General features: G+C 50.2%; 9 protein-coding genes across 12 annotated transcripts; 3 read left to right on the top strand and 6 right to left on the bottom strand.

Annotated features, from left to right (window-relative positions):
• The first annotated feature begins 1,064 nt into the window (after nucleotides 1-1,064).
• Nucleotides 1,065-4,217, top strand: LOC117147568. Its single transcript, XM_033314511.1, has 5 exons — nucleotides 1,065-2,120; nucleotides 2,177-2,887; nucleotides 2,975-3,369; nucleotides 3,432-3,666; nucleotides 3,728-4,217. The coding sequence occupies exons 1-5, from the start codon at nucleotides 1,143-1,145 to the stop codon at nucleotides 4,019-4,021; spliced, it is 2,613 nt and encodes an 870-aa protein (XP_033170402.1). The 5' UTR covers nucleotides 1,065-1,142; the 3' UTR covers nucleotides 4,022-4,217.
• On the bottom strand, nucleotides 4,112-12,319 carry LOC117147569 (ATP-binding cassette sub-family D member 3). 2 transcript variants are annotated; one of them, XM_033314513.1, is made up of 9 exons: nucleotides 11,964-12,319; nucleotides 11,560-11,758; nucleotides 6,866-6,978; nucleotides 6,610-6,800; nucleotides 6,445-6,542; nucleotides 5,916-6,379; nucleotides 5,416-5,845; nucleotides 5,108-5,282; nucleotides 4,112-5,041 (listed from the first exon to the last, which is right to left on the bottom strand). In XM_033314513.1, exons 2-9 carry the CDS (start codon nucleotides 11,670-11,672, stop codon nucleotides 4,628-4,630), a joined length of 1,998 nt encoding a protein of 665 aa, XP_033170404.1. In that variant the 5' UTR covers nucleotides 11,673-11,758; nucleotides 11,964-12,319; the 3' UTR covers nucleotides 4,112-4,627. The 2 variants fall into 2 exon arrangements, with proteins under 2 accessions (XP_033170404.1, XP_033170405.1); XM_033314514.1 differs by having other exon boundaries at nucleotides 12,207-12,318.
• Nucleotides 12,320-13,018: 699 nt separating this feature from the next.
• Nucleotides 13,019-14,752, bottom strand: LOC117147573 (FAD-linked sulfhydryl oxidase ALR). Its single transcript, XM_033314519.1, has 4 exons — nucleotides 14,626-14,752; nucleotides 13,871-14,275; nucleotides 13,553-13,791; nucleotides 13,019-13,493 (listed from the first exon to the last, which is right to left on the bottom strand). Exons 1-4 carry the CDS (start codon nucleotides 14,725-14,727, stop codon nucleotides 13,331-13,333), a joined length of 909 nt encoding a protein of 302 aa, XP_033170410.1. The 5' UTR covers nucleotides 14,728-14,752; the 3' UTR covers nucleotides 13,019-13,330.
• On the bottom strand, nucleotides 14,716-17,154 carry LOC117147571 (beta-parvin). Its single transcript, XM_033314516.1, has 4 exons — nucleotides 16,914-17,154; nucleotides 16,479-16,568; nucleotides 16,128-16,399; nucleotides 14,716-15,928 (listed from the first exon to the last, which is right to left on the bottom strand). Exons 1-4 carry the CDS (start codon nucleotides 17,032-17,034, stop codon nucleotides 15,308-15,310), a joined length of 1,104 nt encoding a protein of 367 aa, XP_033170407.1. The 5' UTR covers nucleotides 17,035-17,154; the 3' UTR covers nucleotides 14,716-15,307.
• A 354-nt stretch (nucleotides 17,155-17,508) lies between these two features.
• On the bottom strand, nucleotides 17,509-18,170 carry LOC117147576 (transmembrane protein 203). Its single transcript, XM_033314521.1, has one exon. It carries the CDS (start codon nucleotides 18,143-18,145, stop codon nucleotides 17,699-17,701), a length of 447 nt encoding a protein of 148 aa, XP_033170412.1. The 5' UTR covers nucleotides 18,146-18,170; the 3' UTR covers nucleotides 17,509-17,698.
• On the bottom strand, nucleotides 18,122-18,820 carry LOC117147574 (ribonuclease P protein subunit p20). The gene is made up of 2 exons (XM_033314520.1): nucleotides 18,571-18,820; nucleotides 18,122-18,497 (listed from the first exon to the last, which is right to left on the bottom strand). The coding sequence occupies exons 1-2, from the start codon at nucleotides 18,718-18,720 to the stop codon at nucleotides 18,147-18,149; spliced, it is 501 nt and encodes a 166-aa protein (XP_033170411.1). The 5' UTR covers nucleotides 18,721-18,820; the 3' UTR covers nucleotides 18,122-18,146.
• Nucleotides 18,821-18,868: 48 nt separating this feature from the next.
• LOC117147577 (cytochrome c oxidase subunit 6B1) lies at nucleotides 18,869-22,556 on the top strand. 2 transcript variants are annotated; one of them, XM_033314523.1, is made up of 2 exons: nucleotides 18,869-18,970; nucleotides 22,073-22,556. In XM_033314523.1, exon 2 carries the CDS (start codon nucleotides 22,098-22,100, stop codon nucleotides 22,329-22,331), a length of 234 nt encoding a protein of 77 aa, XP_033170414.1. In that variant the 5' UTR covers nucleotides 18,869-18,970; nucleotides 22,073-22,097; the 3' UTR covers nucleotides 22,332-22,556. The 2 variants fall into 2 exon arrangements, with proteins under 2 accessions (XP_033170414.1, XP_033170413.1); XM_033314522.1 differs by having other exon boundaries at nucleotides 18,870-18,970; nucleotides 22,070-22,556.
• Nucleotides 19,602-21,788, top strand: LOC117147572 (arginine/serine-rich protein 1). 2 transcript variants are annotated; one of them, XM_033314517.1, is made up of 2 exons: nucleotides 19,602-19,791; nucleotides 20,341-21,788. In XM_033314517.1, exon 2 carries the CDS (start codon nucleotides 20,365-20,367, stop codon nucleotides 21,460-21,462), a length of 1,098 nt encoding a protein of 365 aa, XP_033170408.1. In that variant the 5' UTR covers nucleotides 19,602-19,791; nucleotides 20,341-20,364; the 3' UTR covers nucleotides 21,463-21,788. The 2 variants fall into 2 exon arrangements, with proteins under 2 accessions (XP_033170408.1, XP_033170409.1); XM_033314518.1 differs by having other exon boundaries at nucleotides 20,328-21,788.
• Nucleotides 22,557-22,765: 209 nt separating the features above from the next.
• Nucleotides 22,766-27,498, bottom strand: LOC117147570 (transmembrane protein 198). Its single transcript, XM_033314515.1, has 5 exons — nucleotides 26,959-27,498; nucleotides 25,723-26,088; nucleotides 25,501-25,665; nucleotides 25,051-25,392; nucleotides 22,766-24,960 (listed from the first exon to the last, which is right to left on the bottom strand). Exons 1-5 carry the CDS (start codon nucleotides 27,043-27,045, stop codon nucleotides 24,775-24,777), a joined length of 1,146 nt encoding a protein of 381 aa, XP_033170406.1. The 5' UTR covers nucleotides 27,046-27,498; the 3' UTR covers nucleotides 22,766-24,774.
• Between the last annotated feature and the right edge of the window lie 434 nt (nucleotides 27,499-27,932).

Here is a 27,932-nt window from a genome sequence, read left to right as displayed (position 1 = left end):
TATCAATATTCAATAGTTTTTATGGTTAACACATGTTTGCAGCATGCAATATCAAGGATTTTTTCGTTGCTATATTTAACTTTAGTTCGATTTTGAACGACGGCTATTTATAGCAAATTTTACATACAGATTTCCAATTCATTTTATTAATTGCCACAATTTTGTACGCATTTTGCTTAAATTCCTGGCTTATCCTACTTTCGGGCGAGCAAGCCTTAAATTCCGTATCCCTGCCCCTTTGGATATTTAATTTCGTTTAAATATACAAACACATGGGCACAGGGCGACGGACACATACGGACACATACGGACGCACACGGACACACACGTGCGTTACATTTCAAATAGCGCATAAATTTTGAAAAGTCCATGCAAAATCAAAACGAATTTTCCTTGCTGGACAGCACCCCCCCTTTTCTTTGCCAGAAGGTAGGGGGGAATGGGGCTAGGACGTGGGAGCTGGCTGCTCCACTGCGGTGCCACATGTGCGTTGCCCAACCCCTCGGAATTACGCATGCCTTTAGCTCTAGGCATTGTTGTCGGCGATTGGGCGGCGGTGGGTGGACACACTGGGCTGTGCCCAAATGTGCAGAAAGCATAAGCCAAAGCTTTTTTATCGTTCCGAAAATGAGGCTAGCCAGGCCAAAATCGCTGGCTCACAAAAAAGTGAGAGTAGTTCGAACGCACGCCGAAGAACATCGCTTTAAGACGATTCGGAAAAGTGTGTTTTAAAGTATTTGCAGTTGGCTTTTACTCAAATTGGTTTTTTTTACCCTTCCATTTTAACTAGAAAACAAATCGACCAGCCTAAAATTTGTAAGTAATATAATATTACATATATTACAAACATACAAAATGTATTAAAGTTGGGCCTTCGCCTTCAATTCAGCTTCAAAATGGCTTACTTACTTGTAAAAAAAACAGAATTGAACGTTTGTTTTCAAATAAATATTTAAATTCCGTATGGCGTTTTGCAGCACTAGAAAAAAGATTACGAAACGACCAGGGCTGCATCGACGAGCTGTCCGCGCTTTATCGATATATCGAGCGGCAAGATATCGAGAATTTTCGAAATTATTTTCAGTTCGACGCTTGTTGTTTTTTTTTCTCTTGAAAGTCAAGCTCGAACGGATCGGAACCGAATGGCTACGCTACGGAACCACATATCGGCGGGCGGTGGGGGGAACCACAACGGCCAGGACTCGCCACAGGAGCCGCAGGACGCGGTCGCCACGCTGGCCATCGGCTATGTGCGGGAGTTCAGGATGCGCGTGGCCTCTTTCCAGATGCAGCGCTCCGAGGAGTCGCTGGTGTACGTGCAGCGCAGCGTGGCGCTGCTGGGCACCAAGGTGCTGCCGGCGCACTTCGCCCCCACGCCGGGCAACCTGGAGCTGGCCCGCTTCTACGTGGATCTGTACGCGCTGATGAGCGCGCTGAAGAACGAGGGTGCCGAGGGCGATGTGCTGTGGGCCTGCATCGGGCTGGTGCAGCACTGCACACGGAATTTGGAGGCCCGCCAGGCGGTCGTCGAGCATTTCTGCTTTGTGCCGCTGCTGGGAATGCTCATAAGGAAATACAAACGAACGGAAAGGGTGCACCGGCTGCTGGTGCTTCTGCAGGACCTTACATACGGCATACGCATCGCCTGGGAGGAACCCTTCCTGCCAGCGCTGATCGATCATCTGGTGGGGATCGTGCTGTGTACGGATGACGCCTCCAGCATCGCGAGTAGTGGGTCCATTCGCAACGACGACGACGAATTGCATATGCTCGCCCTCTCCGTGCTGGTGAACCTTTGCTACAAGAACTTCGCCGTGCTGTTCCTCTTTCTGCGCAGCGTCAACATTTCCGACTTTTGCCGTCGCATCCAGAACTATGGCCTGCTGGCATACAAAATGCTCATCATCCTCTCGGAGGACGTCTACGCCTTCCAGCAGTCCGAGCTATGCACCTTCCTGCGCCTGTCGTTCGCCGGCATCGAGGACTGCCTGAAGCAATGGAACGTGGCCCAGTTGCGGCACATCGTTGAGTTCCTCTTGGACTCGCAGGCCCACGCCGGCCTGCATCGGGCGATGTTGTCGCACGGCCATTTCTGCGAGGATGTGGAGAAGCTGCTGGACGTGAGTAGCGCTGAATATCCAGCTGGACGCACTTCTTACAGCTAACCCCTTTTCAGAAAATCGACGCTCGCAACGATATGGACGATTCGCAGGAGGAGACGAGCAAGCACCAACAGATTTCGCTCGGCCTGGTCTTCCGACTCGTCAGCTACATTCTGCAGATGTCCGAGGAAGCCAACAGCTGCATCAGCCTGGACGCCATCACGGCGCGCCTGTATGAGATGGTCAGCGACTGGATGAGCTCCGATCAATGCGGCGTGGCGGCTATTGAGCTGATCTACACCCTGTTGCGTCTGGGCAAACGGGCGGCGGTGGCCGAGATGATCGCCAACGATCCCTCACGCGTGGCCAAGTTGGTGGCCAGCGCCGAGCGACCGGACACGGATGCCGGTCAAGTGTTAGCCACTCTGCGCCTGCTGATCGCCCTGCTCCAGGAGACGAAGACCAATAAACTGGTGCTGTCCAAGGTCTCCGAGTCGTACTTCGATAAGATCCTGGCTGCTCCGCTCGCCCTCGTTCCCCAGTTTCTCAGCACCCAGAGCCTGGCGCAGTGCGAGGTGGAGAAGGCTTGCTTTTGCCTGCTGCTGCTCGTCAATGTCGCCGGCATCGCCAAGAAGGCCTATATGGACAAGTGCTGCACGCTGCTGGTGCAGCCGCAGCTGCAGTACTGCTTAGCTCGCGGTATGGTCAGCAAAAACGAGGCATTGGTGGCTGCCGTTCTACAAATTGCGCAGTTCGAGCATTTCCCCAAGGCATCTGTAGCAAAGGTATGTGACTTTGCACCTTCAAAGCCAGCGTATATCTGTAAATACATATCTAGAAATGAGTTCTATAACCTCTTACTCCCTCTAAAGCATGTGGCTGCTATCACCTCTAGTCCAAGTGGAATGATGGCGGGGCCTTCAGCTGTCGGCACCGACCAGGCCGAGCAGTGGCGCAATCTAAGCTCGATCTTCAAGGCCTATCGCATCTCCGCCGACAAAGGCATGGTCCAGCGGTTCAACGCACTTCTGGACAAGATCGGCGGCATTGTGAGCCGCAACGAACTGGCATCGGCACCCACCTCGCAGGTGATCGAGCTGTACAACCACCGCATCGACAGCCTGAACGGCACCGTGGCGAACCTGCAGCAGCGCCTGGAGCAGGCTGGCGAGCAGCTGACTATTGGTACACAACTTGCCCACGTGCAGAGCGCCGAGCTCGAACGCTTTCAGTCTAGCAACTTCCAGCTGCTTATTAGCCAAGAACGGTAGGTGAAGTAAATCCCACTGCGATATAACTTGCTCATCACATTTTCCTCGTTATCCTTAGGCTGCAAACCCGGTGCAAGGATCTCAAACAGCAGAAGGTCGAACTGAAGAGCAACATGACCATCCTGCTCAAGCAGATGTCCGAGAACACCGTCCATTTGCAGGCCAACGAGCGGCGATTACTCGTGAAAAAGGCGGAGATTGCCGATCTTGAAAAGGAGTGCGAGAATCTGCGATCGAAACTGAGTGCCAAAAGCGAGGAGCTCACTAAGCTGGAGGTTCACAACAAGGAGAACGTAAGATCCTTAGCGTAAGACCATTAGATCGCCAAGCACCCATGTGGCACTCTCTTTGCAGATCTCTCGTATCGACAAACTCAAGAAGTCCATGGTGGCCTACGAGCAGGACATGACGGAGAAGCTGCGCACCATCGCGGAGCGGGATCGGGAGCTGGCCAAGACGCAAAAGGCTCTGGAGGAGCAGCGGGAGGCCTGCAAGAAGTCCGAGGACCTGATTTTCGTGCTGGAGACGCAGCTGCAGGAGCGCAAGGCTCAGATCGAGAACCTCGAGATGGAACAGAAGGAGACGGAGGACTTGCGGAAGACGATCATGAGTCTGATGGAGAGCAAAAAGCCGAAGAGGAAGGCCTGATACTCAGCTGCAACTCATTTTTAATTAAGCTTAGACAAGTAGCATCTATCGTTGAACTCCACCGCCGGCATCAAAACGTTTTTTTTCATATTTATATACATTTATTGCGTCTTGCACTGTATAATGCAATACATTGTTGCCGTGCAAGGTTCCATTCCAATTCCAATTTAACCAAAAATACAAAACATTTGAATAAGCCAAGCGTATTTTACAAATTACTATAAGTTCTCTATGCGCGATTTGGGACTTGTGCGGTACGCAGGTCTACAGGTATGGGTGTGTTATTCACTAAAAGGTTTTCTAAGCGCTCATCCATCGCTTGTGGCTGTGCGCCGACTACTTTACGCTTACATCACTAACACCAGCTCGATTCTCAGAGTTACACATCTAAAATCCCAGCGAAGGAATTATATTAAACGGAATATAGTGTGGAATAGCGTACAAAAGAGACAATCACAATCGAAACAAGGAAGCATTTCCAACTTGCAATATATACAATCTCGGTATATACAGTGCACCACATGGAGGAGGAGGAGGAGGAGGAGGAGTAGCCAGAGCGGTATGATCATCATCGGGCTTGGGCTTGAAGAATGGGAATTGCTAGTTTTAGGAGCCGAAGTGGTCCTTATCCTGGTCGATGGTCGCAAACTCGTAGCTGCCCCGGCCGTCGAACTGGAGGTAGTAGTCGTGGTGCGCCCACAGCGACTTGCGGTGCGAGACCGTGAACAGCGTGATGCCCACCTCGCGGCAATAGCTGTACATCTTGCCCTCCACATCAACGGAGACGGCACTGGTGCACTCGTCCAAAATGGCGAACTGCGGCTTGTGGTAGAAGAGCCGGGCCATCGCAATGCGCTGCTTCTCGCCGCCGGACAACACGTCGATCCAGTCCTCGATGGAGTCCAGGCCGTTCTCGCGCTGCTCCAGGTAGGTCAGCTGCACGATGTCCAGGTAGTGCATGAGATCCTCGTCGCTGTGTCCCAGGCGACGCATGTCATCGCGCGTGTGTGGATAAATGATCTGTCGATGGCAGCAGATGATGTTATAGTTAAATTACAAAAACCCTGCTATTAAATCGCTTCTCACCTGGTCACGCAGTGTTCCCAGCGTCATGTAGGGCCTCTGAGGTACGTAGAAAAGCTTGCCGCGCGACGGTTTCGTCACTTTGCCGCCCCACGTCGGCCACAGCTCACCGAGGATGCGGAACAGGGAGGACTTGCCACAGCCGTTGGGACCGCAGACCAGGACGTTTGTGCCAGACCTGCAATGATCGAAATCAATGAGCATTAAGCAATCAATCGCCTATTCGTCACAAGGATAATGTAATAGTGATCGCCATAGCCGGATCATATATGTAATCATGATCGCCATAGCCGGATCATATATATGCTTACTTCACTTCAAAAGACAGCTCCTGCAGCAGTACATCGCCGTTGGGCGTCACCAGTGGCACCTTTTCGAAGCGGATGATGTTGTCCTCGAAGCACATGATGCCCTTGTTTGGTCCGAAGTTGCTTGACGCCGATCCGACGGCGTTTTGCGCAAGGTTGTTGCCGTTCACCATGGTGCGTTCGTAGGTGCCCTTGTTGAGGTCGCTCAGAACCTTAATTAGCTCGGTCATGCGGGCGGTGAAGCCGGCCAGGCGGGACATCTCGCGTCCAGCGAGCACCAGGCGTCCGATGGCCTCCGCCAGCTTGACCAGCATGCGTCCGTAGGTGTAGTAGGCCTGCAGGCGCTGGCCGCTATGCTCCCCGGACAGCAGCGGATGGTTTTCGGAGAAGAAGGGAATGGAGACGGCGTAGAAGCCCACAATGGAGGCGAAATCTGTGGGCGAAATTTGGATTGGTTGGAATCAGGTGCACTTGAATGTAGATAGTTGCAGATGCATTCGTACATTTGCCAATGATGTTGTCGATGATGCCCATGCTGACGCGGAACTCGAGGAACTTGCGCAGATGCGAACGCAGCTTGGAGTAGCTGGCCAGCAGCGTGAGCTTCTCGCGCACGTTGCCCTGGTAGAAGGCCACCTCCTCCGAGTTGGTGATCAGTCGGCTGTTCACATAGCGGAACTCGCCCTCCAGCTTCTGCTCCTCGACGGTCAGGCGACCAGTGGGGCGGCGCAGGCGCGTCAGGAAGACGCCGGCGAAGAGCAGGTAGAGCATCAGGATCGATGGCGTCTTGCCGCCCAGGTTCACCGTCAGGCGGTACACGTAGATGAAGATGTCCAGCACGGGCTTGCTGATGTTGGAGTAGAGGTCCGTGGCGCTCTCGCAGAACTTGTCGATGTCCGTGGTCAGCAGCTGGTCGGCGTTGGCTATCCTGTTGTCCAGGTTGGACATTTTGTAGTACGTGTAGCCGCTGCAATCGAACGAGTCTGGTTAATATCTGCCCGACTGGCGCAGCAATCTGACCATGGCACTCACTTTAGGTACTGACTGTACAGGTGGTGTGTGAGGTTGGTGCGGAACCTCAGCTTCAGCTCACCCAAACTCCACTTGAGGACGTTGGTCACAACGGAGATCTGCAAGAAACAGCAACGCGAAGCTAGAACAATTCGTTGTGTGGGCAATCGCATTAGTATCCCATACCGCTGGCAGAGCTGTCAGGTATTTGAGCAGCGCCGTCTTGAACTTGGTGCGATTCATGTGTATGATGGTGCTCTCCACCACCGTCGCATTCTGGATCATCCAGATGTCGCTCACCGAGCGGCCAATCAGTGCGGCGGCCACCAGGAAGAGCAGGCCGGTCTCCACGCTCCAAAAGCCGGGAATGAGGATGGCTGCAAGGGAACGGAAGGTTGCAGGTGATCCGAGGGACTGCTAAGGGATCTATGAGTCCACTTACGGAGTAGCTGGCGGAGCTGTTTGAAGAATACTGAGTTAACGTGCGCCTTTCCCGCCTTCTTCTCCTTCTTCTCGGCAATTGTGTACTGGATCTTGTCCTCATAGCCGGGTTTTCTGCAATGAAGATAGCATGTTGAAGCAATCAAATGTGATTAATAACTCTATTAGTTAACCGGATATACAAATAATAATACATTTGGTTGGTCTTTGTGGTTGTCAGACAATTGGGCTGCCTAAAAACCTCCATTGAGTGCTAATGGATTTGGGTTATGGCTCAATAAACTTAATAATAAATTAAAAATCGTACAGCAGTTATGAGAAATGTTGACAAGAGGAGTGGTCTTATCACTCCAAACCGTTTTCAGCCAACGATGTTGTGCCATTTCGATCATTGGCCACTCGACTCACTTGACAAATGTGCAACGTTGATGGCAAATTTATGAAATAAATCACAATGGTTTAACTCCCTGTTGGCATAGCCAATTTGAATAGCAACCTTTGCCTTTTCATAGCCAGTCGCTATCACCGGCGCCGCACATAAAGAACGAACTTCGTGTTTAATGCCTCCATAAAGTCGCTTATTTGCAATGGAGGTGTGCGATTAAATCCAACAATTAAGACGCCGAGATGAGCCATGACTTGTCACACCAGCGCACTTCATTAGGCTGCTTAATGACAAATAAATAAATAAAAATTAAATAACGGCTCGCTCATCGATCGTACTTTTTACAATCCGGTCAATTATCCACATGCAGCCTGTTAAAGTTTGTGTGCGTTAGCAAATCGCCACTCCAAATATTCGACTCGTTTGATAAACAAACTGCAAACGAATTCGCAGTATTCAATATTATATATAGAAACTTTTCCAACCAAGACGCCATGGAATCGACCTATAAATCATTTGGCCAACTTTTTAACTCCACCATTTAACGTACGTAATTCGTAAAATGTTTAGACTAATTAGCCTATCGATAAGTTTTATCAATTAATCCGATTATAATTTCGAAGAACCCTAACATATTCATTTTAGATTGCATGCAAATTCGGCTAAATTGTTTATCTATCTCGAACATTACTCACAAGCTATGGGCATTCGTTATCGCTTTTGCTTGAGCGTACTTTAAAAAAAGCGCATTTCCCCCAAATTTGCTGCATGACTTGCTTCCGAGAAAAGTGCTCGAATTCCTTTGAGCTGCTAATCGCTGTGGGATCAAGGTCCGGATGAATAGAGCTGACCAGCTCAACACGAGCCACTGGGCCATTGGCTATCCGGCATTGGATCGCCAATCGGATCGGATCGGATCGGATCGGATCGGATCGGATGGAGTCCGACATCGCCACCTGCCCAGGGTGCGAAGTCTATGGGATGATGTGGGTGATGAGATGCGAGGTGCTGGTGGTGGTGCTACTGGTATGTTAGGCCAAACAAAGTACAAAGCTCGCGCCTTGGTTATCTGCAGGCTGGAAAAAGCGACGAGTCGTGATGACTTGGTTATTTCTTAGATATCGCTGCGCAGATCACTGAATTATTCATAGCGCTCTTGTATTTATTTCTATATATATATATATATATATATATATATATATATAGACATATGTTTCCATCTATCTATCTTTCAATCCGTCTGTGTGTCTCCCGTGTGGTTTTCCTTTTTTGATTCGTAGTATATTAAACTTGTTTTCACCGCCTAGACGTGGAACATGTGTTTGGGTCCATAGGTCAACACCGGTGGCTCCCATTGCCATACCCATTCCCATTCCCATTCCGAATCGCCTGCCCCTGCAATTCATCCAAAGCTCTCTTTCGCTAATCGCCGGCGATCGCCTAATGGGGGGCACATTGAACCCGGGCGCGAGAAGATCGGCTGGCGTCTGACTCAGATAGAGATATTGCCGCCGATTGCGATCAAAGTTCAGTGGTTACTTCTTGTGCCGCATAGCAGCCGCTATCGAGCTGGTGTGTCTGATAAACGCTGGCCAAAATCAGATAGCTCAGATAGGCGGGCACACTCATCACCTGTTGCCTTGACTGTTACCCGTAGACCCGTAGTCAGTCTGCCGGCACTCGCACGCTCACTCCACTCCGCTTGCGATGTCTCGGAAGTGAGAGCGAGTGAGTGAGTGAGTAAGTGAGTGAGCGGTAGACAGGCCTTGGCAACGTGGCATCCGCAACAGGTGCAAATGTCAGAGCTCGGCTGCGAATCTGCATTGGAATTACGATCTCATTTCACGCACCGTCCGAGTAAAGGCGAAAATTATACAAATTACACGACAAATGGCTGCCTTGCGGGGCAAGCCGATTACCGCGGGCCAAGCGTTTCCCGGGCACAAGGTCTCTCATCCATCCGACTCTTCCACTTCCCCATCCGAAACTCTGGAGCACACCGAGTACGGCGCACACAAGGTATTGCGCAACAGCCGGCGGGACGGGTGGGGCGAGTCAGAATGTGTCTACCTGCGAAAAACAGAGCAAGTTGTACACAAATTAACACCTATACCCCATTACCCATTACCCACCTCGAAGGCGAAGAGCTCGGCATGGGAATGGGAATGGGAATGGGAATGCGAATGGAAATGGAAATGGAAAAATGAAACCAGAAGCCACTGGTCCTCTGCGCTTCTCTCCATCCAACGTTGTGGCTATATTGTGGCCCGTCGCAAGTCATTAAAAGGCACGGCTGTAATGTTTATGCTTTATACCCGGGTGTCATCATGTCATCCATGGAATGGGTGTGGGTATGAGTATGGGTACGGATTCGGGTCCGGGTAAGGGGTACAATCGAGTGCTGTTGCAACACCCAAAGCAATCTGCCCATCGGTGGTTGCGTGTTCGCTTGCAAGGCAGGTTGCTGGATGTCAAAGTGTTTGGACCTTTGGACAGACGGGCTTGGATGTGTTGTCCAGTTGTCCAAACCCTTGATGCGGGCTAGCATAACCATACCATATCAGTTGACAATTCTAGGGCCTGTCCTTGATATGGGGCTATAAAAACGCCGATAAAAAAGCGCCTTGAAAGTTGTGCAAGAGGCGTTGCTACTCGGAAACTCGTTGACACAGTCGAAAAGTCCCTTTTAAACTTTCAACGTTCTTAATCATTTAGCGATTAGCTCTTGGACTTGAAAGTGAATCATAGAATGAATGAAATTAAATTAAATGATACGAAATGAGCCACAAAATTGAAAAGCATAATAGAAGTGGAGCTCCGCTGGCGAAGCCCATTTGGTTGGCTGGACTCTGGAGTGTCCAGTCACTGCATCCATTGAACCGACTCCACCATCCACTGTGCAGAATTCGAACAATGGAATGGCGCATAAATTTAGCGGCCATCCACAAGTGGCGGCTACCTTGCTCGCAAAAGTTGCATAAAAAAGTAAACAGCGCATTAAAATGCTCGATTTCGATCGCCTGCCAAAGTGCAGTGCACTGCAGGGAAGTTGCTGAAAGCGGTGGCCACCAGTTGGGCATTCAATATCGGAGTAATGCCAGCAATTATCGAGTGGCACATGCAGCCACGGCAGATCCCCCCAATCCCATGCCGCTGGCTACATACAGCGCAATCTGTCTAATTAATTGGCTCTGTCATGCAAATAGTCGATTGCGCCCGCTTTCCCCGTCCAGTTTAAGTTTATTCAATTAGATGGAATCGACTGATAGCGGGCAATTGCGCGCCGAACCCCGCACACATCGAATATGGCCAAATATCGGGCACGTTAACAACAGCATAATCGGCATATCGGCACGAGTGGCGATAGTGGAATGGGGCATATAGATGGAGTGCTGTAGACTGGCTCGTTGCCGATTAGATTAGCGCTAAAGACCAAGTCCATCCGAGCACCGAAACGTGGCCCTTAACCGGGGAATCAAGTCCGCATCGCAGGTGCTCGATGGGGAAATCCTTGAAACGATACCGCAATGGAGGAGGCCGCCAAGAAGTGGCTATTCGGGCCATAATAGTCGAGGGCGCCGAGAAGGCTTTGGTAATCGAGTTTGCTGTTTGGCCGGAAATGTAGTGCCTATCTGGGTCTACCTGCTAAGTGGGCGGAATTCCTCCGTTCCTCCCAGACAATATATATACACTCAGACCTCTCCTCTCCTCCTCTCCTAGATATCAGTATATCTATATAATAGGGATAGATTGCAACAGATCCAGCTACTTTGGTTCATATCTACTCAAGTGAATCGATGATCTGTTGACTTCATTTATTGGGAATGCACTCAAAAACATCTTTTTGAGGATCTTTTGACTATTTTAATATGAAACGTAAGCTGGCGGTTGCCAAACTTATTATAAGATTATGGCAACGGGTAACACAACTGAAAAGCACAGCATTTGAGCTGCAAACGAACTGTCTGGCCCACTGTGCGCGGCTGCTGGACGAATCAATTGAAACCGGACTACAATGAGGGGGAAGTGCATACAGTGTGGCAGAAAAGGCCATCGGAAAACCAGTTTTGCAGTCCGCCAGATGACCCACAATGGTGGCATCGCATCGCATGTCCGGCAAACAAATCTGTATGTACATACATACACATACACAGCAAAGCAAACTCAAGTCAATATCACGGACACTTCGATGGCCAAGACCGAGACCTTGCGCAATAAGATGTTCGTAGAATACTGCATATTGCACAGGCAACATAACATGGTTGAGCCACAATTATCCGTAATTAAGATCAAGAGGGGAGGGGGCTTACCGCTTCTTGTTGGACATCTTTCCGTAGGCAATTATCCAGAGGGCCGCCGTCATGCCCGCCACGCCGACGATGGCGCTCTGGTTGTTGGCCAATTTGCTTAGAGCCGGGGCCATTCTGCTATTGCGATGTGGCTACGGATCTCGTTTGGCTTCGAATTGTGCACCTTGTGAATTTTACAATTCGCAATTTCGCGTTCGCACTTCAGTGGTCGATTAACCGCACGTGGGGAGGGGCACGGGGAAAAAATTAAAAAAAAAAATTATAATAAATAAATAAGTATGAATGGGGAACAGACACTATTGTTTATTGCACGGTTTTCAATATTTTAATCGGCTGTTCGATGACGACACAACACACAGACATGCACACACACACACAGATGGCGGATTGCAGGATGTAAACACCTGGTTGTCGAACAGCCCTGTCTTAGCTTCGTCCTCTCTCTCTCTCTCTCTCTCTCTCAGGGCAACTGTTTCTTCTTCTTCCTGTACTACAACTGGTGGTGGTGATGGCGCTGCTGCTTCTTCCTCCGCTGCTAGTGGCGCTCCTTTTCTGACCAAAGGGGGTGGGCAAAGTGATTGTCACACACGGCGGGCGCTTTTATTTATTCAATTTGAGCCAGGCGCATTTCTTTGTTTGGTAATTACACTCTACTCTGCTCGGCCAAATCCAGAAATCTGACGAAGTGATACGTGCGACGCGCAAAAGCCAGCAGGCAACTAACTGTAGTTCGATCTGTGCCAGTGTTGGCTACCAAGACAATGTGCGGGCAGCGGTGCTGCGGGGGCAGCTATTTCTCGGCCAAATCTGGCTATTTCTGAACGAAGAGCTATCGAACGAGTTATCGCAGTTAATTACGTATCGAAAATATCGTTCATCTAAGTTGGAGATATTAAATATCTTTAATTAAATTTAAATTTCCCCGCTTAAACTACTTATTGGGATTGCTGAGTAATTCTGTTATGTTATATAAGTAAATCATATAATGGCTTACTCTTACGAAAATTTCACTAATTTGGATATCTCTCATTTTAAACATATTAAAATATTATATTAAAAACATATTACAAATGTTAAGTGAATAAAATATGAATGTTTCGTTGCTTGCAATCAATAAAAATATGATATTTAAGATAAATATTAAAAAAATATATAAACAGAGCAGACAAATTTAAACACCTTTAGTTCGTTAGGTATTATAGAAAAGAAATCTAAAAACTATATAAGTATCAGCCAAATCCCCTAATTTTGAACCAACTAAGCTTTGTACCGATCTCCGAGGAAGAAGTAGTGAACGCTCTAGATCTTTCCACCACCAGCTTATCGAAGTGCAAAGCATTTGCCTTCCCCATACACCTATGATTCGGCATAAAAGGGCCACCATTCTAATCTAATAAACGCCAGTCGGCGGATTAGAGATTGCGATATCTGCAGGGCCAGTGAGAAGGCAACATACGGGTCCTCAACATAATGTGTGTATTCTAATGGAGTTCATAGCCAGCAAATCATTTAACAATGGACCTTCAGTGTGTCGCTCTATTACAACATAACTCAATTTAATGTCACGCTGACGCAGGTTCCGACTGGTGAGCAGCATGGCCTCCGGCCAGAAACAGGGCACAGTTTTGGGTGGCGGCGGTACCCCAGGTGTCCCGTGTTCCGTGGTTGTAGTTGTGGGCCAGCCGAGCAAAATGTGGGACAAAGTCTGGTCAACATGGCAGCCTGCAACGGGCGGGAGACGGGGCTTCTCGGCGAGGGTTGGCTGCGGCGCCTAGTCGCAGGAGCCGTCCAGCCAGCCGTCGCGCCACCTCTCGTTCACCTTGGTGCAGTCGAAGAGCGGTTTGCCCAGTTTGTCGTTCACCCGGTTGTGGAACTTGCACAGCCACAGTGCTAGCTCTTTTTGGGAGTTCACATTGATGGGATTGACGTTCAGGCTGCAACAGAGGGCCAGTTAGAGTGTCAGCTTTTTCAAATGGGTCGAAGATGCACTTACTCGGTGCGAAAGTCCTTGGCGCAAAACTCGCAGGGGTAAAGGCGCGACAGAACCTCAAAGAAGGTCTTCATGTCGCGCTTCTCGGTGTCCGTGGGGTTGTCCGAGTAGAAGGCGGCCATGGTGTGGAGCAGTCCCCAAGTGGAAATTCCCAGCCTCACCTTGTCCAGCGGGCAGTCGTCGCGGGGCAGATCTTCTGCGGCGTTGACGGTCAGCTTCTCGGCGGCGGCCATGTGCTTCACCTGGAGGAGTATGAAAGTGGAAGAGGCTTGTGTTAACGTCCTGCTTGCGAATGCGAAGTGGGCAATGGGGTCGCGTCACCTTGGCGCTCTGCACGTTGGAGATGAGGCGTTGCTGCTTGGACCACGACTTGAAATCGTTGCAGGTGCGGCAGTTCGAGTCCTGTTTGCCGGCACCGCTGGCACCGGCCTTGCGGTGCGCTGCGAATGGGGACTCCTGGTGCTCCTTATCCATCTCGGGATTCGCCTCGGCGGACATGATGAAGTCCGGGTCACGGATCAAGCGGAGAACGGTGCGCTGCAGACGGCGGATTACCAGGCGAGTGGCCTCCCGGCTGAGTTCGATGTGCGTGGGGCTGGTGTAGTCGTAGCCGTAGTTGTGGGACTGGCGGCGCAGCAAGAGCGTTGGTGTGATGGGTAGTTCTAGAATCTTGAAACTTCGCTCGGCTATTGTGAAAATCATAAAAAGCATGCGCATGGTTGCCACCTTGTTTCGAAACGAAACACATAACTTTAGGACATATCTGGTTAAGCGGCTTAGTTAAGCGGCTGCAATCAACGCAAGTTGCTAATTACTGGCTTTTAGAATAATGGCCAACATCTGGCCAAGAACCAAAATTCGGTCAGCAAAGTAACTTTTTCAAATTATACCGGCCAGCAATCAATAATCGATGCGAAATCGTTCCCATACGGGAAGCGATCTGGCAGCATGCTCGCGGCTGTGATCGATAACAGACCGTTGCGAATTGCGCGCGCAACCGCGACAATTCAAATAGCAAAGCGTTCAGCAAATTATTAACGTTTCTCAATAAATTCGAGACGCTCGAAACAACTTACATGTGTATGGGATGGAAGCTGGCGTTTGTGAGTGCTGCAGCCCCGGATAAATTTTGCGCCTTGGAACTCTTTAAAATAGAATAACACATATGCTATTGGCATTATTTATTGATTTTTTCTAATCCAAATTTTTAACGTACACAATAAAATTTTTTTTGAAGACTTTTCCGTAAACTTCTACATTTACAGAGTTAAAATCTGATCTGTGACATAATTTGCAAAAGCTCTGTGTGATCTGAAGGCACAATCTCGGTTATTGTGTTCAAATAATGTATTAATACAATAAATTCACTTAGTAACAACTACAACGTCTGGCACGTGAGTAAGACAAGTTAACAACTGGCCGCCGGATTTTGGGTTTGGGTTAGCTCTGCTCTGCTCTGCTCCTTCCTGCTCCGAGCAATCTGAATCTGGAGCAGTTCGCAGTGGTTAGACGTACGACACACATAAATATATATATATATATATAAACATTCCTTGGGCTGATTTTACGCGGAGCAGCATTTAGTTGTGGTTTTGAGAGTTAGGATCAGTAAGTATTAACCGCTGCATCGCCTACAATCAGTTTCGAGAACGCACATAAATTAGGCGTGTAAACACTATCAAAAAGTTAATATAAAATGTAAAATTGGCGCCGCTTGTTGCTCCTGCGACCCGCTGGCTCGTTCCATCCGGTTCCCACTCAGGCATAGTCCTTGAACATGGTGAACAGGCTGTAGAGGACGCGCAGGGTGGACTTGAGGTCCATGTTCACGATGTCCTCCGGCCGCGCCTTTGGTTTGGGCAGGCCCACGTCCTGCATCAGGTCGAAGGCGAAGGCCACGTTGCTGACCATCTGATCCACGTCCTGCGGCGTCAAATGGAACTCGTGCAGCGGCACGAAGAATCCACCGAGCAGGCCCATCAGCAGGCACAGGTAGACACCATCGCGGAAGTCCGTGTTCAGATCGCTGATCTCGAAGTTCAGCTTGGCCAGGTGCTTGTTTACGAATGTGATCAAGGACTTCTTCACCACGGCCAGCTTGTCCGGCGCACAGTTGATCAGCGTGTCGAAGGCGTCCTTTTCGCAGCGCATGCCCAGGTCGTCGTACTCGGACGTTATCTGCTCCTGGAACTTCTGCGCGTTCAGCACGCCCGCATTCTTCTCCGCAATCACGACGGTCACAAACACGTTCTCTGGCAGGCGAACGGGAGCCCGGAAGTGGCGCACCAGAGCCACCAGCAGATGCAGTATGGCCACGATGTTCTTCGAGTGCACGCTGGCCACCGACCACTTGGGAATCTTCTGGTGAAAGCCGAGTGTCTGTGGGGGCAGTATTATGTTTATTCTTATATCGCGAGAAAGGAAATGTTACTTGTAAATCGAATAATAGTTATTCTATTCGACTTTAAGAAAGGATAAATAATGAAATTTTATATAAAAACCAATAACCCAATTTATGTATTAAGCTTCTTTTGGTAACTCCGATTTTTAAAATCTGCAGTAGCTAAACTCTACTCACATGATTGACGGCCTTCAGGACGATGTTGAGCTTCTCGTGCTGGCCCTGCTCCGACTGGGTGACCTCCGGAACGTCCAGCTTCTTGCCGGTGAGCTTCTCCCACAGCTTGTGCAGCACCTGGCCGTCGTACATGTCCTCTTCCAGGTGCTGAACAATGATGCGCTGCTCGGCCAGCTCGTCGTTGATCCAGTCGACGAGGATGCGCTGCAGCTTTATCACCTCGGGATCACTGATGGACTGTGGATCGATGACGGCGCGTTGTTCGTGCTCGCCTGTAGGATCAAATGCGATGAGTTGTGGGAAATGCGATGGGTATACGAGCGGATGCCCCTTCAAAACGAATCCACTTACGCAGGGCATAGTCCTCCGGCGGGATGTCATACTGGCTGGGCGATCCGGGCGAGTCGATGGCGTACTTGCCCTCCTCCTGGACCTTTTTCACTGCAAATGGAGCAAGCGGGGGTGTATTAAGGTTATTTAAAGAAACCATCAACAAGGTAAACAAAAACGATGACGACACAAGGCCATCTCACACACACGCACACACTCTCGATTGTCAGTGCCGTTTGCGTGTGTGGGTCAACAGTGACGCAATGTTCTGATTAATCAGCGCATCCGCACATCTGTTCCCAGAAGAGCTTCCAGTGCGCAGGGGGAGGATCCATTGGGTCATTTTGGGCCACCTTTTAGAGGTTCAGGGGTCCAAGAATGGAATACTCTGGTATAACCATCAATTCCTGGCCAAGAAGAGCCATCTGGAGAGCTCCAATCACCAAGGGGACTTACCTTCGCGGGTGCCGCGTTTGCGGCCCAAAGTGCTGAACTTGTCCCAGAAGCTGTCCTCCTTCTCGCCCTTTTTAATGGCGGTAGGCGTGTGCGGGGATTTGGGGCGGTTCAGTGTGGACATGGTGCTGCTGGATGCCAAGAGTTCCGGACTAAGTGAACAGTTTGTGTTATTGTTTCGATTCGTTTCGGGCGGAGCTGAGCAATCAGTTTCCCTTGGGGCTGCCACCTGATCGCAGGCGCACCACCCGTGTTGACCAACACTGGCGTTCGGACTCAAGAGAAATTTCCAAAAAAATCGAATAAAAACTAAATGATTTAATTGGGAGTTGCTAAATAATAAATTGTTGATCAGACGGAATTAATTGTTAAATAATTCCAACTCCATTATAAAAATTGCACATATTTTGTTTTGAAAAACATTAGCTCTTATACTTATACACTTATAATTTATAAAAAATGTTGCTTTAGGCAACAACAGCAAGAAGAAAATCATATTAGCTTAATAAATAGAATTTGTACATCAAATTAAATTGTTTGAAATTTTCAACAAATGATAGTGCGTAGATCATTAACCATTGATTAAAAAGCATATGTCCTTCATACCGAATCAGATCAGACATTATTCTTATATATTAAATTTCGTACCGCTTAAAAATTATTGTACCACATTGCGTATATAACTACCAATCCATGCAACACCCATTGATTAAAAGGCTTCCACCGGCGTATCATATCAGAATAGTTATATGCATAATACAGAACTAGGACTTTGCTATGTCTATGGTTCAGATGGAGTTGGGCAACTGGCAGGCGCGCACAGCCACAAGCTGCAGCAGAACGAAGATTGGCGAGAAGACCTCCGAGTACTCGAGGCCCGTCTTGCTGGATAGCTTCAGGCAGAGCAGGTACTTGAAGATGGCGATGAGCACCAGGAAATACGTGCTCCACATGAAGCGATGCAGGGCTTTGCGCTTGTTGTTAGAGTCCAGGTACATGCGAATGCCCACAATGACGCAGAAGTACGCGTTGCAGATGTCGATGAAGAACAGGGGGCTGAAAACGGTGAACCAGTCGCCCATGGGCTCCGGGAGTATGCCGCCGGGTCCGGCCCTGGCCTGCAGATGGAGCTTGACGGCCAGCGTGATGGTGAACACAAGCAGGCCGCACAGGTTGACCAGGATCTCGAACTCGGTGAGCCCCAGCCAGCGCACCAGCTCCGAGAGTTTGAACATGCTACTGCCTGACCTTCGCCTTGCCTCGGAACTGGCCCAGGGACTGGGCTTGCGTCTGGGACTGCGACGGTTGCGGCACGACGATGTCGAAGAGACTGTTATTGGAGATCTTGATGTGCAGGGCCGAGTTGTTGCGCTGGCGGAAGGTTATGTCCTCGGCATCGCACAGAGGGTGCAGTTCGTCCACCAGCTGAACGGTGGAGGTGTTGATGGCGTAGCTGAGGGCTCCTTCAGAATTCTGGACGAGGCGCAGGGCGATATTGAGGCCGCGGGTGACGGAGAAGCCCATGCAATGCAGAAAGATCTCGTGGACCCCGGAGTTGATCAGCTCCTCGCAGCGGCGCTGCTGGGCCTGTTGAGGAGATGGACTCAGTCACTTAGCACTTGGGCGATTCACCATCCAGCATGAGTTCAGTTCTACTTGCCTTGAAGTCTGTCTTGCTGGTGATGTAGATGTTGTGGCGGTCGCTGACTGCAGGACGCGGCGGCTGCTTGCGCACCACTCGGTGGATCTGTTGTTTGTGGTGTTTGGTGGATCTCGGCTTGGTCCCGTGCTCGGGATGATTGCTTCCCATTATCAACGGCGGAGGAGGCGACTTGTGTTTTCCATTTGCCTGCGCGTGTCGCAGTTTCGGACTCGAGACTCCACTCCGAATCCCACGCTAAGCAACACTGGCCAACAGCTGGGCGATCTGGCAGCCTGGCTCTAGCTGTCACTGTGACAGCTCTCGATAGTTTTGTGCCAGCCCATCGCTATACCTATCGCCAGGCTCGTGAGATTCTCGGCAGTTGAAAATTTTTCGTCGTACTCTCGTAACAACAAAGGTATGTTTTTCGTTTTGGCACCTTATCAAGTACACCAGACCGTAAGCCAAGGCACCGATCGATGCCATCCAAAGCAAGAATTAACTTGGCCGCGCGGCGCCACTTCGCCACTCCAACTCGCAACACTCGCTCACACACACACACACATACACTAGCGCACTTACACACTTCCGCTGGTGAATTCCTCGGGCAGCAGGAAAAGAAGAAAGAAAAAAGTACAAGTTACATAACTCGCTGATGCACTCGGGGTAGTCATTTCTGTCGGGGTGAGTTGTTTGAGGAGGGGCGGGCCGGGTCTGCATCCTCCTGCGTAAGTTGGCCCCCACCAAATGGATCCGTAACCGAATGGGCGTACGGATCCCCAGGGTTACATAAGTCACCGCTGTCCACCGAGGGGTTGCAACGGAAAGCGAACAGAAACAGTCCCCTTAACGTAGCCACTTTTTGTAGCCAGAAAGAAAACTCAACTCAAATCAGATCAGATCAAACCCCCTGCACAGCGCGTCCTGGTTCGAGTAACGTTTTGTATTCATGCGTTCAAGTCATTTTTCCATGCAGGCGAATCCGAAAATCCGATACGTTTCAGAGTCGCAATCAGTCAAGAGTTAAGCACAAATCGCCACTAAAAGCTAAAAGGCTAACAAGCTGAATCGCACTGATTCGCACGTAGCCAGCCAAACGGAAGGACTCCTCCGCATCCACAGCAGCAGCAACGGCGAGCAGCACGAACAACATCCACGGATGATAACGTAACGTAGCCGCAACGTTGGAGCAACGCCACCTTCCACATCCACTTCCACCGCAGCGGACATCGCAAACAAGTAAATTACCATTTCTCATTTTATCAAACAGAAATCTGCCAGCCAAGTACCAATCCAATCAAATCGAATCGAATCAAATCAAATCGAGTCCAAATCAAATCAAATCAATGCATCCAAATCCAAGTCTGAGTATCAAAATTGCATAAGAGTCGCGTCTGCGCAGTGAAGCATTACTTGTCGCGAGCATTACTTGTCGCCCGTCCACTTGGTTGGAGTTCCGGCTCCCGAATCCGTACCCAATGTCACCCCGATTTTGATTCTGATTCGACCCGGTCAAGGAGCCAGCGCCAGCCAAGTCAAGACACTGCGCGAAAATAATGCTAGATTCTCGATTATCGATTCCTGGTTCTCCATTCAAGATTCTGACACGCGCCAAACCGAACAGAAAAGAATAGAATCGAACCGTACCGAACCGAACCGAAACGCAGATCCAAAAAAAGAACAAAAAGCTAACTGATTACAAAGTATACAGATATTGTGTATATAGGTATTTCGTAAACGCGCCTCTGTCAACTGCTCGATTTAACGCGGCACAGTTTCGATTTGCAGATCATCACTACATCCACAACCGACATGTCGGCGGCCCGCCTGCCCTACTATCAGCGGGATCAGGAGGACGGCCACCAGCGGCGCGCCGCACGCGGCCATCAGCGCGGCTACTACGAGCGTGGCTCATTTTCCGGATCCTCCAGACGAGAGCACAGTCGCTACAGTCGCAGCCGTTCGCGTTCCCGCAGTCGCAGCCACTCCGCCGAACGCTTTGGCCAGCGTCGCCGCCGTCAGAAGCGGCAGTCATCCCGTTACCATAGAGACCGCGACTCCAGAGATCGCTCCAGAGATCGCTCCAGAGATCGCTCCAGAGATCGCTCTAGGGATCGCGAACGTGATCGCGATAGGGACCACTCAAGGCGCTCTAGCCACTATCGACGCTCGGAATCACCGTCCTCTTCTGACATTGGCCATGGATCCAACAACAGCCGAAGAGGCCAACATGCATCGTCATCCAGTAAATCGGAGCTAAGCGCCGTACAGAAAGCAGCTGCAGCAGCTGCTGCCGCCACAAATCAGGTCCAGTTGGCTGGCAAAAGCAGTGGCGCGTCCGCGGTGGGCGCCTACTACAACCTGGACACCGACGAGCCCTTTGACAAGGAGCGCATTCACCGCGAGATGGAGCAAAAGCTGCGCGAGGCACTGGCCAGGGAGGGCAAAGTGTATCCGCCGCCAAAGCCGGAGCCACCATCGCATCCTGTCTTCGCCAACGACGGCTCGTTCATGGAGCTGTTTAAGAAGATGCAGGAGGGCCAAAAGCAACAAGCGACCAGCCAGTTAGTGCCGCCAGCGGTCAAGGAAGTCATGCAGCAGCAGTTGGTCCCGCCGGAGACGGCCTCCACAGGGCCTGCACTGCCGGCCATTGCAGTGGGAGCTGCCAGCAGTGCTGCGGCGCCGTACATTGCTGCGGCGGCGGCCGGCAAGCTGGCGCCGCCGCCACCCATCGTGGGACGACGTCGCGGCGGAAAGGTCCTCAAAACTGGCGTAGTGGCCAAGGTGAAGACGCCCAATGAGAGCGACGTGGACCCGAAGGACTTCTGGTCGTTGTACCTGGCCGAGGTCAACAAGTACAAGAGCAACGCCTGCGATACGGACAACGGCAAGCGGCCGCTGGTCAAGTAGTCGCCGAAATAGTCGCGCTTTCCATAGAAACATGAACTTGAACGCAAATAGAGCGAGAAACGTTAACTGTCCAGCCGCAGATTCGATTTCGATTCGACCAATACCCCTGTTACGCATTCCCGAGACACCATCACCTAGCGATCCCTTCCCGGCCCCTTTGAAAGTTTTGTACACGAAAAGCAACGAACAGAGATGCGTAGCTTATAGTTTAAGTCGAGGGTGGGCTTATGAGCTGCAAGCGCGAGCAGCGTAATTTGTATTTTTTTCACACGAATCGATATAATATAATATAATATGATATATACCGCTCATTAAGCAACCGCAAACTGAAGAACTAACCATTGTGATTTATATATCTATCTCTTCCTTCCCGTTTGTGCACTGAAATTGTATTTACGTTTGATTTCGATTCGGTTGTGTACCGCCTAACATCCCCATCCCACCCCATTGTGTTCATCTCTTTCTTTTTCACTTGGACAACGCTCCATCTGTCCCGGTCTTCGCCTTGGTTTACTTTTTGGTTGCCCTACCGTTCCGTTTCGTTATGTTTTTATTTTCGTTTGCCAACTAAAGTCTATATGCAATTTTTCATGTCCAAAAACAAAAGCAGCGACAAATCGTCAGACAGCAGCAACATGTCCGCCTACAAGCTGGAGACCGCCCCGTTCGACCCACGGTTCCCTAACCAGAACGTGACCCGCTACTGCTACCAGTCGTACATCGACTTCCACCGCTGCCAGAAGAAGCGTGGCGAGGACTTCGCGCCCTGCAACTACTTCCAGAAGGTCTACAAGTCGATGTGCCCCAACGCCTGGGTGGAGAAGTGGGACGACCAGCGCGAGAGCGGCACATTCCCCGGCCGCATCTAAGCTGCGCCCGTTTAGCAGCCACACACAGTAAACCCAGCAATCCAGCACCCAAACACACAGGACGCGGTCGATGGACGGACGGAGGTAGAGGAGCGTGGTAACCAGAATCCAGCAATTGCAACAGAGACTAGTTCGTGTTTGTGTTTGTGCTTTCCCCAGCGATGAATGCAGACCATCATCGGCAATACAACAAATACACGAATGTTCAATTACTTGAATTCTGAACCGATGGTTTGTGTTTCTTCTTGATTCTCGATTCTCGATCCTTGATCCTTGATTCTTGCTCCTGCCGTTGCTGGCCGAACTGGCATCCGAATCAGAACGACGCCACGCCACTGTATTCCGATGTGTTATTATTAATAAACAATTAGACACGAAGAGGCCAGTGTTTTGTCATTTGATCCACTTGGTGGTCAGGAGATTCTGTAACTCAAAGAAGAAAAACGCACGTGTGGCCTGCATCGTTTATTTAATATTACTTTTCTGTTTGCTCATTACAAGTTGTTTAATCTTTGGCAGCCCGTCCTCGAGACTTGCTTTCATTCGGAAATCGGATTCTTCCTGGTTATAATCGCTTTTGGCCTTTTTGTTATATTAGTTTTTAATTGGATTTCATTAGTGGTGTATACATGTGTGTGCAACTCTTTTATGCTTTTCACTACTTTAGTTTGCAGTGATTATGCTTTTGTTTATATCTTTTTTTAAACCGAATCGAGTGTGTCGAACCCCTTACTGTTTGCCGAAGTTAAATGCATTATCCTGCGATTAGACATTGCTGTTGAGCATTAAAACGACAGGAGGATGGGTGAGCAACTAATAGGAATCAAAGTGTGAGAACAAAATTCGCAAATATATGCATATTCATAGTAATAGTAATAAATCAACAATTGCGGACGGCAGCCATTCCTAGAAACTAATTGCTAATCAACTTAACAGGAAACTCGAGTTGTATGGGTGTTTGCGATTTGGAAACCAACCGATTCGACATGGAAGTTCCTGCCCGGCAATGTCCAATCCTCCTTCGAGGAGAAAGAACCCCCCAGTTCTAGTTCCTCCTCTAAACGCACCACTTTATCTAATTATCTTGTAGTTGTGTCCAGCTAAAAGGGCTTAATCCGTACTGCGGAATGAAGAATACGTCCGTACTTTGAAATGAATTGCAAATTGCTTGGAAACAAAGGAGCATGGAAGACCGCAGGACTTCGTAAAACCAGATGCACGGACTCATTTCGCGCTAGTGAACCGATTAAGCCCCTTAATCAGACCGTTTAAAATGCTTTATATCACTTAAATTGGTATGTCTCATCTAGCATTTATAGCGTGAATTTCTGAAGTTTGTACCGCTGTTTGCATGGATCTAATGTCTTAAAGTATATATATATATTTCGAACGCTAATCTTACGGATAACGCTAAGACGGCTGATCGAGCGGATCGTTGGATACTGACTTGGTCGCGCCCCAAGTGCGAGCCCCTTGCAGCGGATTGTGATTCACTGGCATCGACAATTAAGTGGCTTAGCTTTGGCTCATCCGGCTAACTGGCTAGTCCTAGTCCTAGTCTAGATGGCTGTGTCCATTCTAGATGGAATGCACACACCCCCCTCCCCCCTCTCTTATTGTACTTAATAGGTATTGTATTGTATTTTCGCCTGCCTTGAGCCTCCGGGAAACTGCTCTGCATCCGAATGTTTGGAGTTTACAACGTAATGCTATATATATATATCTTGCTAGATAGTTGAAATGGGCATGGCATGGGCCCCTGCAGCTGGATGCATCCCATTATAATCGTAGAGTTATCTATAACACAGATATGAACCGGATTAGTAATTGCAATTGCCTGGCTATATACGAAGTGGGAGAAGCTACGAGTACTGCGTTGGATATAGTGTAGTTGCAGGAGTCCCAGGTACCCATGATCCGCCACGCTCATGCATCACGCAGCCCATCGCTATGTAGTAGGTATTCCTATCTGTAGTAACATTCGATTAAGTGAAGAGAACAAAAGCGCCCTGCCAGCTTCCTTCCGTGCTGTCCATCATCTTAGACTCCAGCTGTGCACGATGCGATTAATCTTAGTCTAGGCTATCTCGTCCCGCTGATCTGCGGCTGGCACGAGCTCCAAGGCTTCCATGCGAAACCAGCTCCAGATCCGTCGTATATCCTCTGATATTTAAAGCTTCCAATGACCATCCACTCGGCTCTGTGCCACCATTTCCGCTTCCGTTTGTGGTGTGTCCGGCACTTGGTGCCTCGTCTACAAAGTCTACATGCAACCGTACTTGTGTGAGTCCTCCGCCGCCCCCTAGAGCTCCCTAGAGCCCCCAATCCCGTTCAACTATCCAACCATACGGTTGTGTCCCCCGACCATGGCCACATCCGCGCCCAAGTACCGCAGCCCGTAGCCCCCCTACGGGTATAGTTACATGTAGCTATTGCTTGTTTGTTATCCAATGTCACGGACGATCTCGATCTTGTCGCACAGCTCCGAGTCCGGATCGTGGATAGTGGTGAAGTGCGTGCGGTCGCTCCGGAACGTGTTCCGCTCGTTCGAGCTGCTCTTGATCGATCTCTCCGACGGCGTCTCCGTGCCGCTCAGCTGGATGCGCTTCTGCAGAGCCGACACGAAGTTCTGCAAACAAGAGATCAGGATCAGCTTGGTCTGCTACACTTTACCTTTACTCGCATTTACGGGCCTGTGGGAGAGCAAGCCACTCCTCACCTGCGATATGATGTCACCACGGGCCGTGCGCACCTGGTACAGATAGCGGAACTTGCGCTGCCTGGCCTCCTCGCGCGTCTCCCGGGTGCGGGATTGGGATCGCCGGACGGGAGCGAGGGCGTGGTTGGGTCCCGCCTGCTGCTGGCTGTGCGGCAGATGGGCGCCGTGGGCGTGGCCGGGATGGTTGTGATGCCGCATGTACACCCGCTTGCGGTGATCCACGCGCCAGGCGGTAATGAAGCACTGCACCATGATGCTGAGCACGATGGTGACGGGCCAGGCGGCGATCAGGAGGCCACCGTAGCAAGGTGGCGGCGAGGGATGCGGCCGCATGCCGATTATCTGCAGAGAGCAATGTAATTCCATCAATGGTATCCCCACTCTCCAGACCAACTGCACAACTTCACGTCGAACCAGCCAATGGTGGACATGTGGAGCAGACTGACTCACCCAATTGATGGTCTCCAGGCCGTGCGTGAAGAAGTCGATGGCGCTGAGGATCATGGCCGTGCCCACAATGCTGGAGGTGAGAATGGTCACGTACTTCACGCAGCACAAGGTCAGCACGGAGCAGATGACGGCTCCACCCACCACGGCCACATAGATCTCGCGGTACTGCAGTAGGGGAATCGATATAAGCATCTGATGCAAGCAAAAAGGGGAGGAACTTACCCCGAACTCGTTGTCCGGAAATGTGGCCACGCAGACGGCCATGGCGGCGCCGGAGAGCAGGGCGCCGGCGAAGGCGCTAATGAGGACAGAGGCCACCGGATATGTGGAGCCGAGCACCGCGCCCAGCAAGCCCGCCACAATGGCCAGCGCCGAGTCCGCCGGCTTGCCCAGGAAGGTGATCTGGAAGTCCTGCAGAATGAAGATCCCGTTGGCGCCCACCAGCAGTCCGCTGAGGAAGCCCACGGCGCGCAGACATCGGTAGCCGAGCAGCGCGTACACGATGCCGAACACGGCGAAGATGGCCCACAGGATGGCGGCCAGCGGCTCCGGCGCAGTGGGCGTGCACGTCTGGCCCTCCAGGATGCCCTGCGGGAGGAGGTCACTGGTTATCGGGGGCGTGTCACCGTAATGCGACCAAGGACACGACACACTTATCAAGCAAGGGCCGTGCGCTGACGCCACTACTCGCCCTGCAGCACCACCCTGCTCACTTCTGGTCACTGGCTCAACCTACTTTGGGTGGCTCCAAATTGGCCAATTTGCAGCCACTTAGCCAACGCACTCAACGGTGGCAGGCATATCCACTTGGCTCACACAAAAACACGGGACATATCTCCTAAGCCTAGTATTATATCATATTAAATCGGTTTGAATCAGCGGGTACTGATTAACTTATAACCTATAAGTTCTGTAATATTTCATATTCAATATTTTCTAATGAAATCACTATAGAATTCATTAAGAGGGGTATGGAATCGTTATAATCCTTCAAGAACTTGATGAAAGGAACTCTCTTTAAAACCCCAATTTGACTAAATATATTTAAAATATGAATCAAGGATTATAGTTGAACATATCAACCATATCAACATTGTTCGGAAAGTATAAACATAGAAACATAAGAATGATACGAAATATGAGCTAAGGATGTACACATTGTATTTAAAGGGACTACGGATTGTTTACAGCTGGCGGAGTTTTCCCCTCCCAGATCCGATAACAAGGTGGAATGAAGCCTTCGGGAGCCTGTCAGGGATGCACATGAAGCTCCACATACATTCGCGTCCTCGCAGTGACAAAGCTGTTGACACACAAACCCCACTTATACACATTATACTCGACACTTTGCATATTGTAGTCTCGACTTAACCTAAAAAGCGTGCAAATATGTCGAGGGTTTGGGGAGGGGATGATGGACGAGGGCGGGTGCGGGTGCGAGGGGCTGCAGATACGAACCTTGATGAGGAAGGGCCAGTCCAGGTGGGTGGTGCTCATGGAGTCCTCGCTGCCGTAGTCGTACACCATGTCCGCCGCCACCCTCATTCCGGCGGACTAATTTTTGGCGGACCCTTCTCTGCGGAATCTGCGATCTAGTGTACTCGATGCTCTTGGTCTTGTCCTTGTTGTTCTGGTTCTCGTTCTTTTACACAGCACTGGCGGATTGTCCGCTTCGTCGTGGCGTTGTTTCGTGTTGGTTGCTCTTCACTGGCACAAAAGGACTCCGCATTCCTGCACCGTTCGCAGGGGCATGGTTTCTTCCACCTCTGCCTGTACACCTATACTACCTGGCTGGATTGACTGCGAAATAGGGCGTAGCACCTGGATGTCCTTTTGCAGCGAGTGTCAGGCGATCCTGCGGCCAATTTACTGCGGGTACATTGCAGTATTTGCACACATTTTCGCACTGCGACGTGCGATACGGATTCGTTACAATCGGGGCCAAGCCAGAATAGCTTGTGGTACAACAGGAAAACAGTGGAGCAGGCAAACAGTCAGTGTGTCCTGCGGCCACGACAGGGATGGCTACACGTCCACGTCCTCGATGGGGAAGCCTGTCCTCTCTTGCGCTCTCGTGGGCCGCACAGGCATCCAAACAACCCCCGAAGGGCTCGCGCGAAAGCTCCGAAAGCTCAGGAGCCGAAGCTCGACGCCACCACCCATCCTTCGCATCCCTGACCAGGTATACCACATTCCGTTTATACCCTTCACTTGTTCACAGCTGCCTTGATGAGCCCATTACAACCATTGCTGAGTGGGTGCCTCAGTTAGGACCAATTGCCGCAATCTTTCCACTGACCAGCATTATCAGTTGGGAATTAAATATATATCCATTGCATACAACATGGTTATCCCTGTAAACAAGGAAGCAAAGCTTTCACTCTTCTTCCATCATTGGCATAGGGTTTGACTCCTCGGTAGCTTCGATAGCT

The sequence above is a fragment of the Drosophila mauritiana genome, chromosome X, assembly GCF_004382145.1.
Source record: "Drosophila mauritiana strain mau12 chromosome X, ASM438214v1, whole genome shotgun sequence".
Lineage (NCBI taxonomy): Eukaryota > Metazoa > Arthropoda > Insecta > Diptera > Drosophilidae > Drosophila > Drosophila mauritiana.
The sequence above is the reverse complement of the archived record's forward strand: the minus strand, read 5'-3'. Positions and strand labels throughout refer to the sequence as shown.

Bases quoted from the DNA above. Each gene is read 5' to 3' on its own strand.
- LOC117147569 (XM_033314513.1), bottom strand. From the start codon at position 11,672: ATGGCCCCGGCTCTAAGCAAATTGGCCAACAACCAGAGCGCCATCGTC. The intron at 6,801-6,865 runs GTAAGTGGACTC...GTTCCCTTGCAG, and splicing joins ACAGCTCCGCCAGCTACTCC to CCATCCTCATTCCCGGCTTT. The intron at 6,543-6,609 runs GTATGGGATACT...TGTTTCTTGCAG, and splicing joins ACCTGACAGCTCTGCCAGCG to ATCTCCGTTGTGACCAACGT.
- LOC117147568 (XM_033314511.1), top strand. From the start codon at position 1,143: ATGGCTACGCTACGGAACCACATATCGGCGGGCGGTGGGGGGAACCAC. The intron at 2,121-2,176 runs GTGAGTAGCGCT...ACCCCTTTTCAG, and splicing joins ATGTGGAGAAGCTGCTGGAC to AAAATCGACGCTCGCAACGA. The intron at 2,888-2,974 runs GTATGTGACTTT...CTCCCTCTAAAG, and splicing joins CCAAGGCATCTGTAGCAAAG to CATGTGGCTGCTATCACCTC.
- LOC117147572 (XM_033314517.1), top strand. From the start codon at position 20,365: ATGTCGGCGGCCCGCCTGCCCTACTATCAGCGGGATCAGGAGGACGGC.
- LOC117147573 (XM_033314519.1), bottom strand. From the start codon at position 14,727: ATGCCAATAGCATATGTGTTATTCTATTTTAAAGAGTTCCAAGGCGCA. The intron at 13,792-13,870 runs GTGACGCGACCC...ATACTCCTCCAG, and splicing joins CCAACGTGCAGAGCGCCAAG to GTGAAGCACATGGCCGCCGC. The intron at 13,494-13,552 runs GTAAGTGCATCT...CCTCTGTTGCAG, and splicing joins GCCAAGGACTTTCGCACCGA to CCTGAACGTCAATCCCATCA.
- LOC117147577 (XM_033314523.1), top strand. From the start codon at position 22,098: ATGTCCGCCTACAAGCTGGAGACCGCCCCGTTCGACCCACGGTTCCCT.
- LOC117147576 (XM_033314521.1), bottom strand. From the start codon at position 18,145: ATGTTCAAACTCTCGGAGCTGGTGCGCTGGCTGGGGCTCACCGAGTTC.
- LOC117147571 (XM_033314516.1), bottom strand. From the start codon at position 17,034: ATGTCCACACTGAACCGCCCCAAATCCCCGCACACGCCTACCGCCATT. The intron at 16,569-16,913 runs GTAAGTCCCCTT...CTCCATTTGCAG, and splicing joins CAAACGCGGCACCCGCGAAG to TGAAAAAGGTCCAGGAGGAG. The intron at 15,929-16,127 runs GTGAGTAGAGTT...CTGCCCCCACAG, and splicing joins TCCTGAAGGCCGTCAATCAT to ACACTCGGCTTTCACCAGAA.
- LOC117147570 (XM_033314515.1), bottom strand. From the start codon at position 27,045: ATGAGGGTGGCGGCGGACATGGTGTACGACTACGGCAGCGAGGACTCC. The intron at 25,666-25,722 runs GTAAGTTCCTCC...CCCCTACTGCAG, and splicing joins TTCCGGACAACGAGTTCGGG to TACCGCGAGATCTATGTGGC. The intron at 25,393-25,500 runs GTGAGTCAGTCT...TGCTCTCTGCAG, and splicing joins GCCTGGAGACCATCAATTGG to ATAATCGGCATGCGGCCGCA.
- LOC117147574 (XM_033314520.1), bottom strand. From the start codon at position 18,720: ATGGGAAGCAATCATCCCGAGCACGGGACCAAGCCGAGATCCACCAAA. The intron at 18,498-18,570 runs GCAAGTAGAACT...TCTCCTCAACAG, and splicing joins CCAGCAAGACAGACTTCAAG to GCCCAGCAGCGCCGCTGCGA.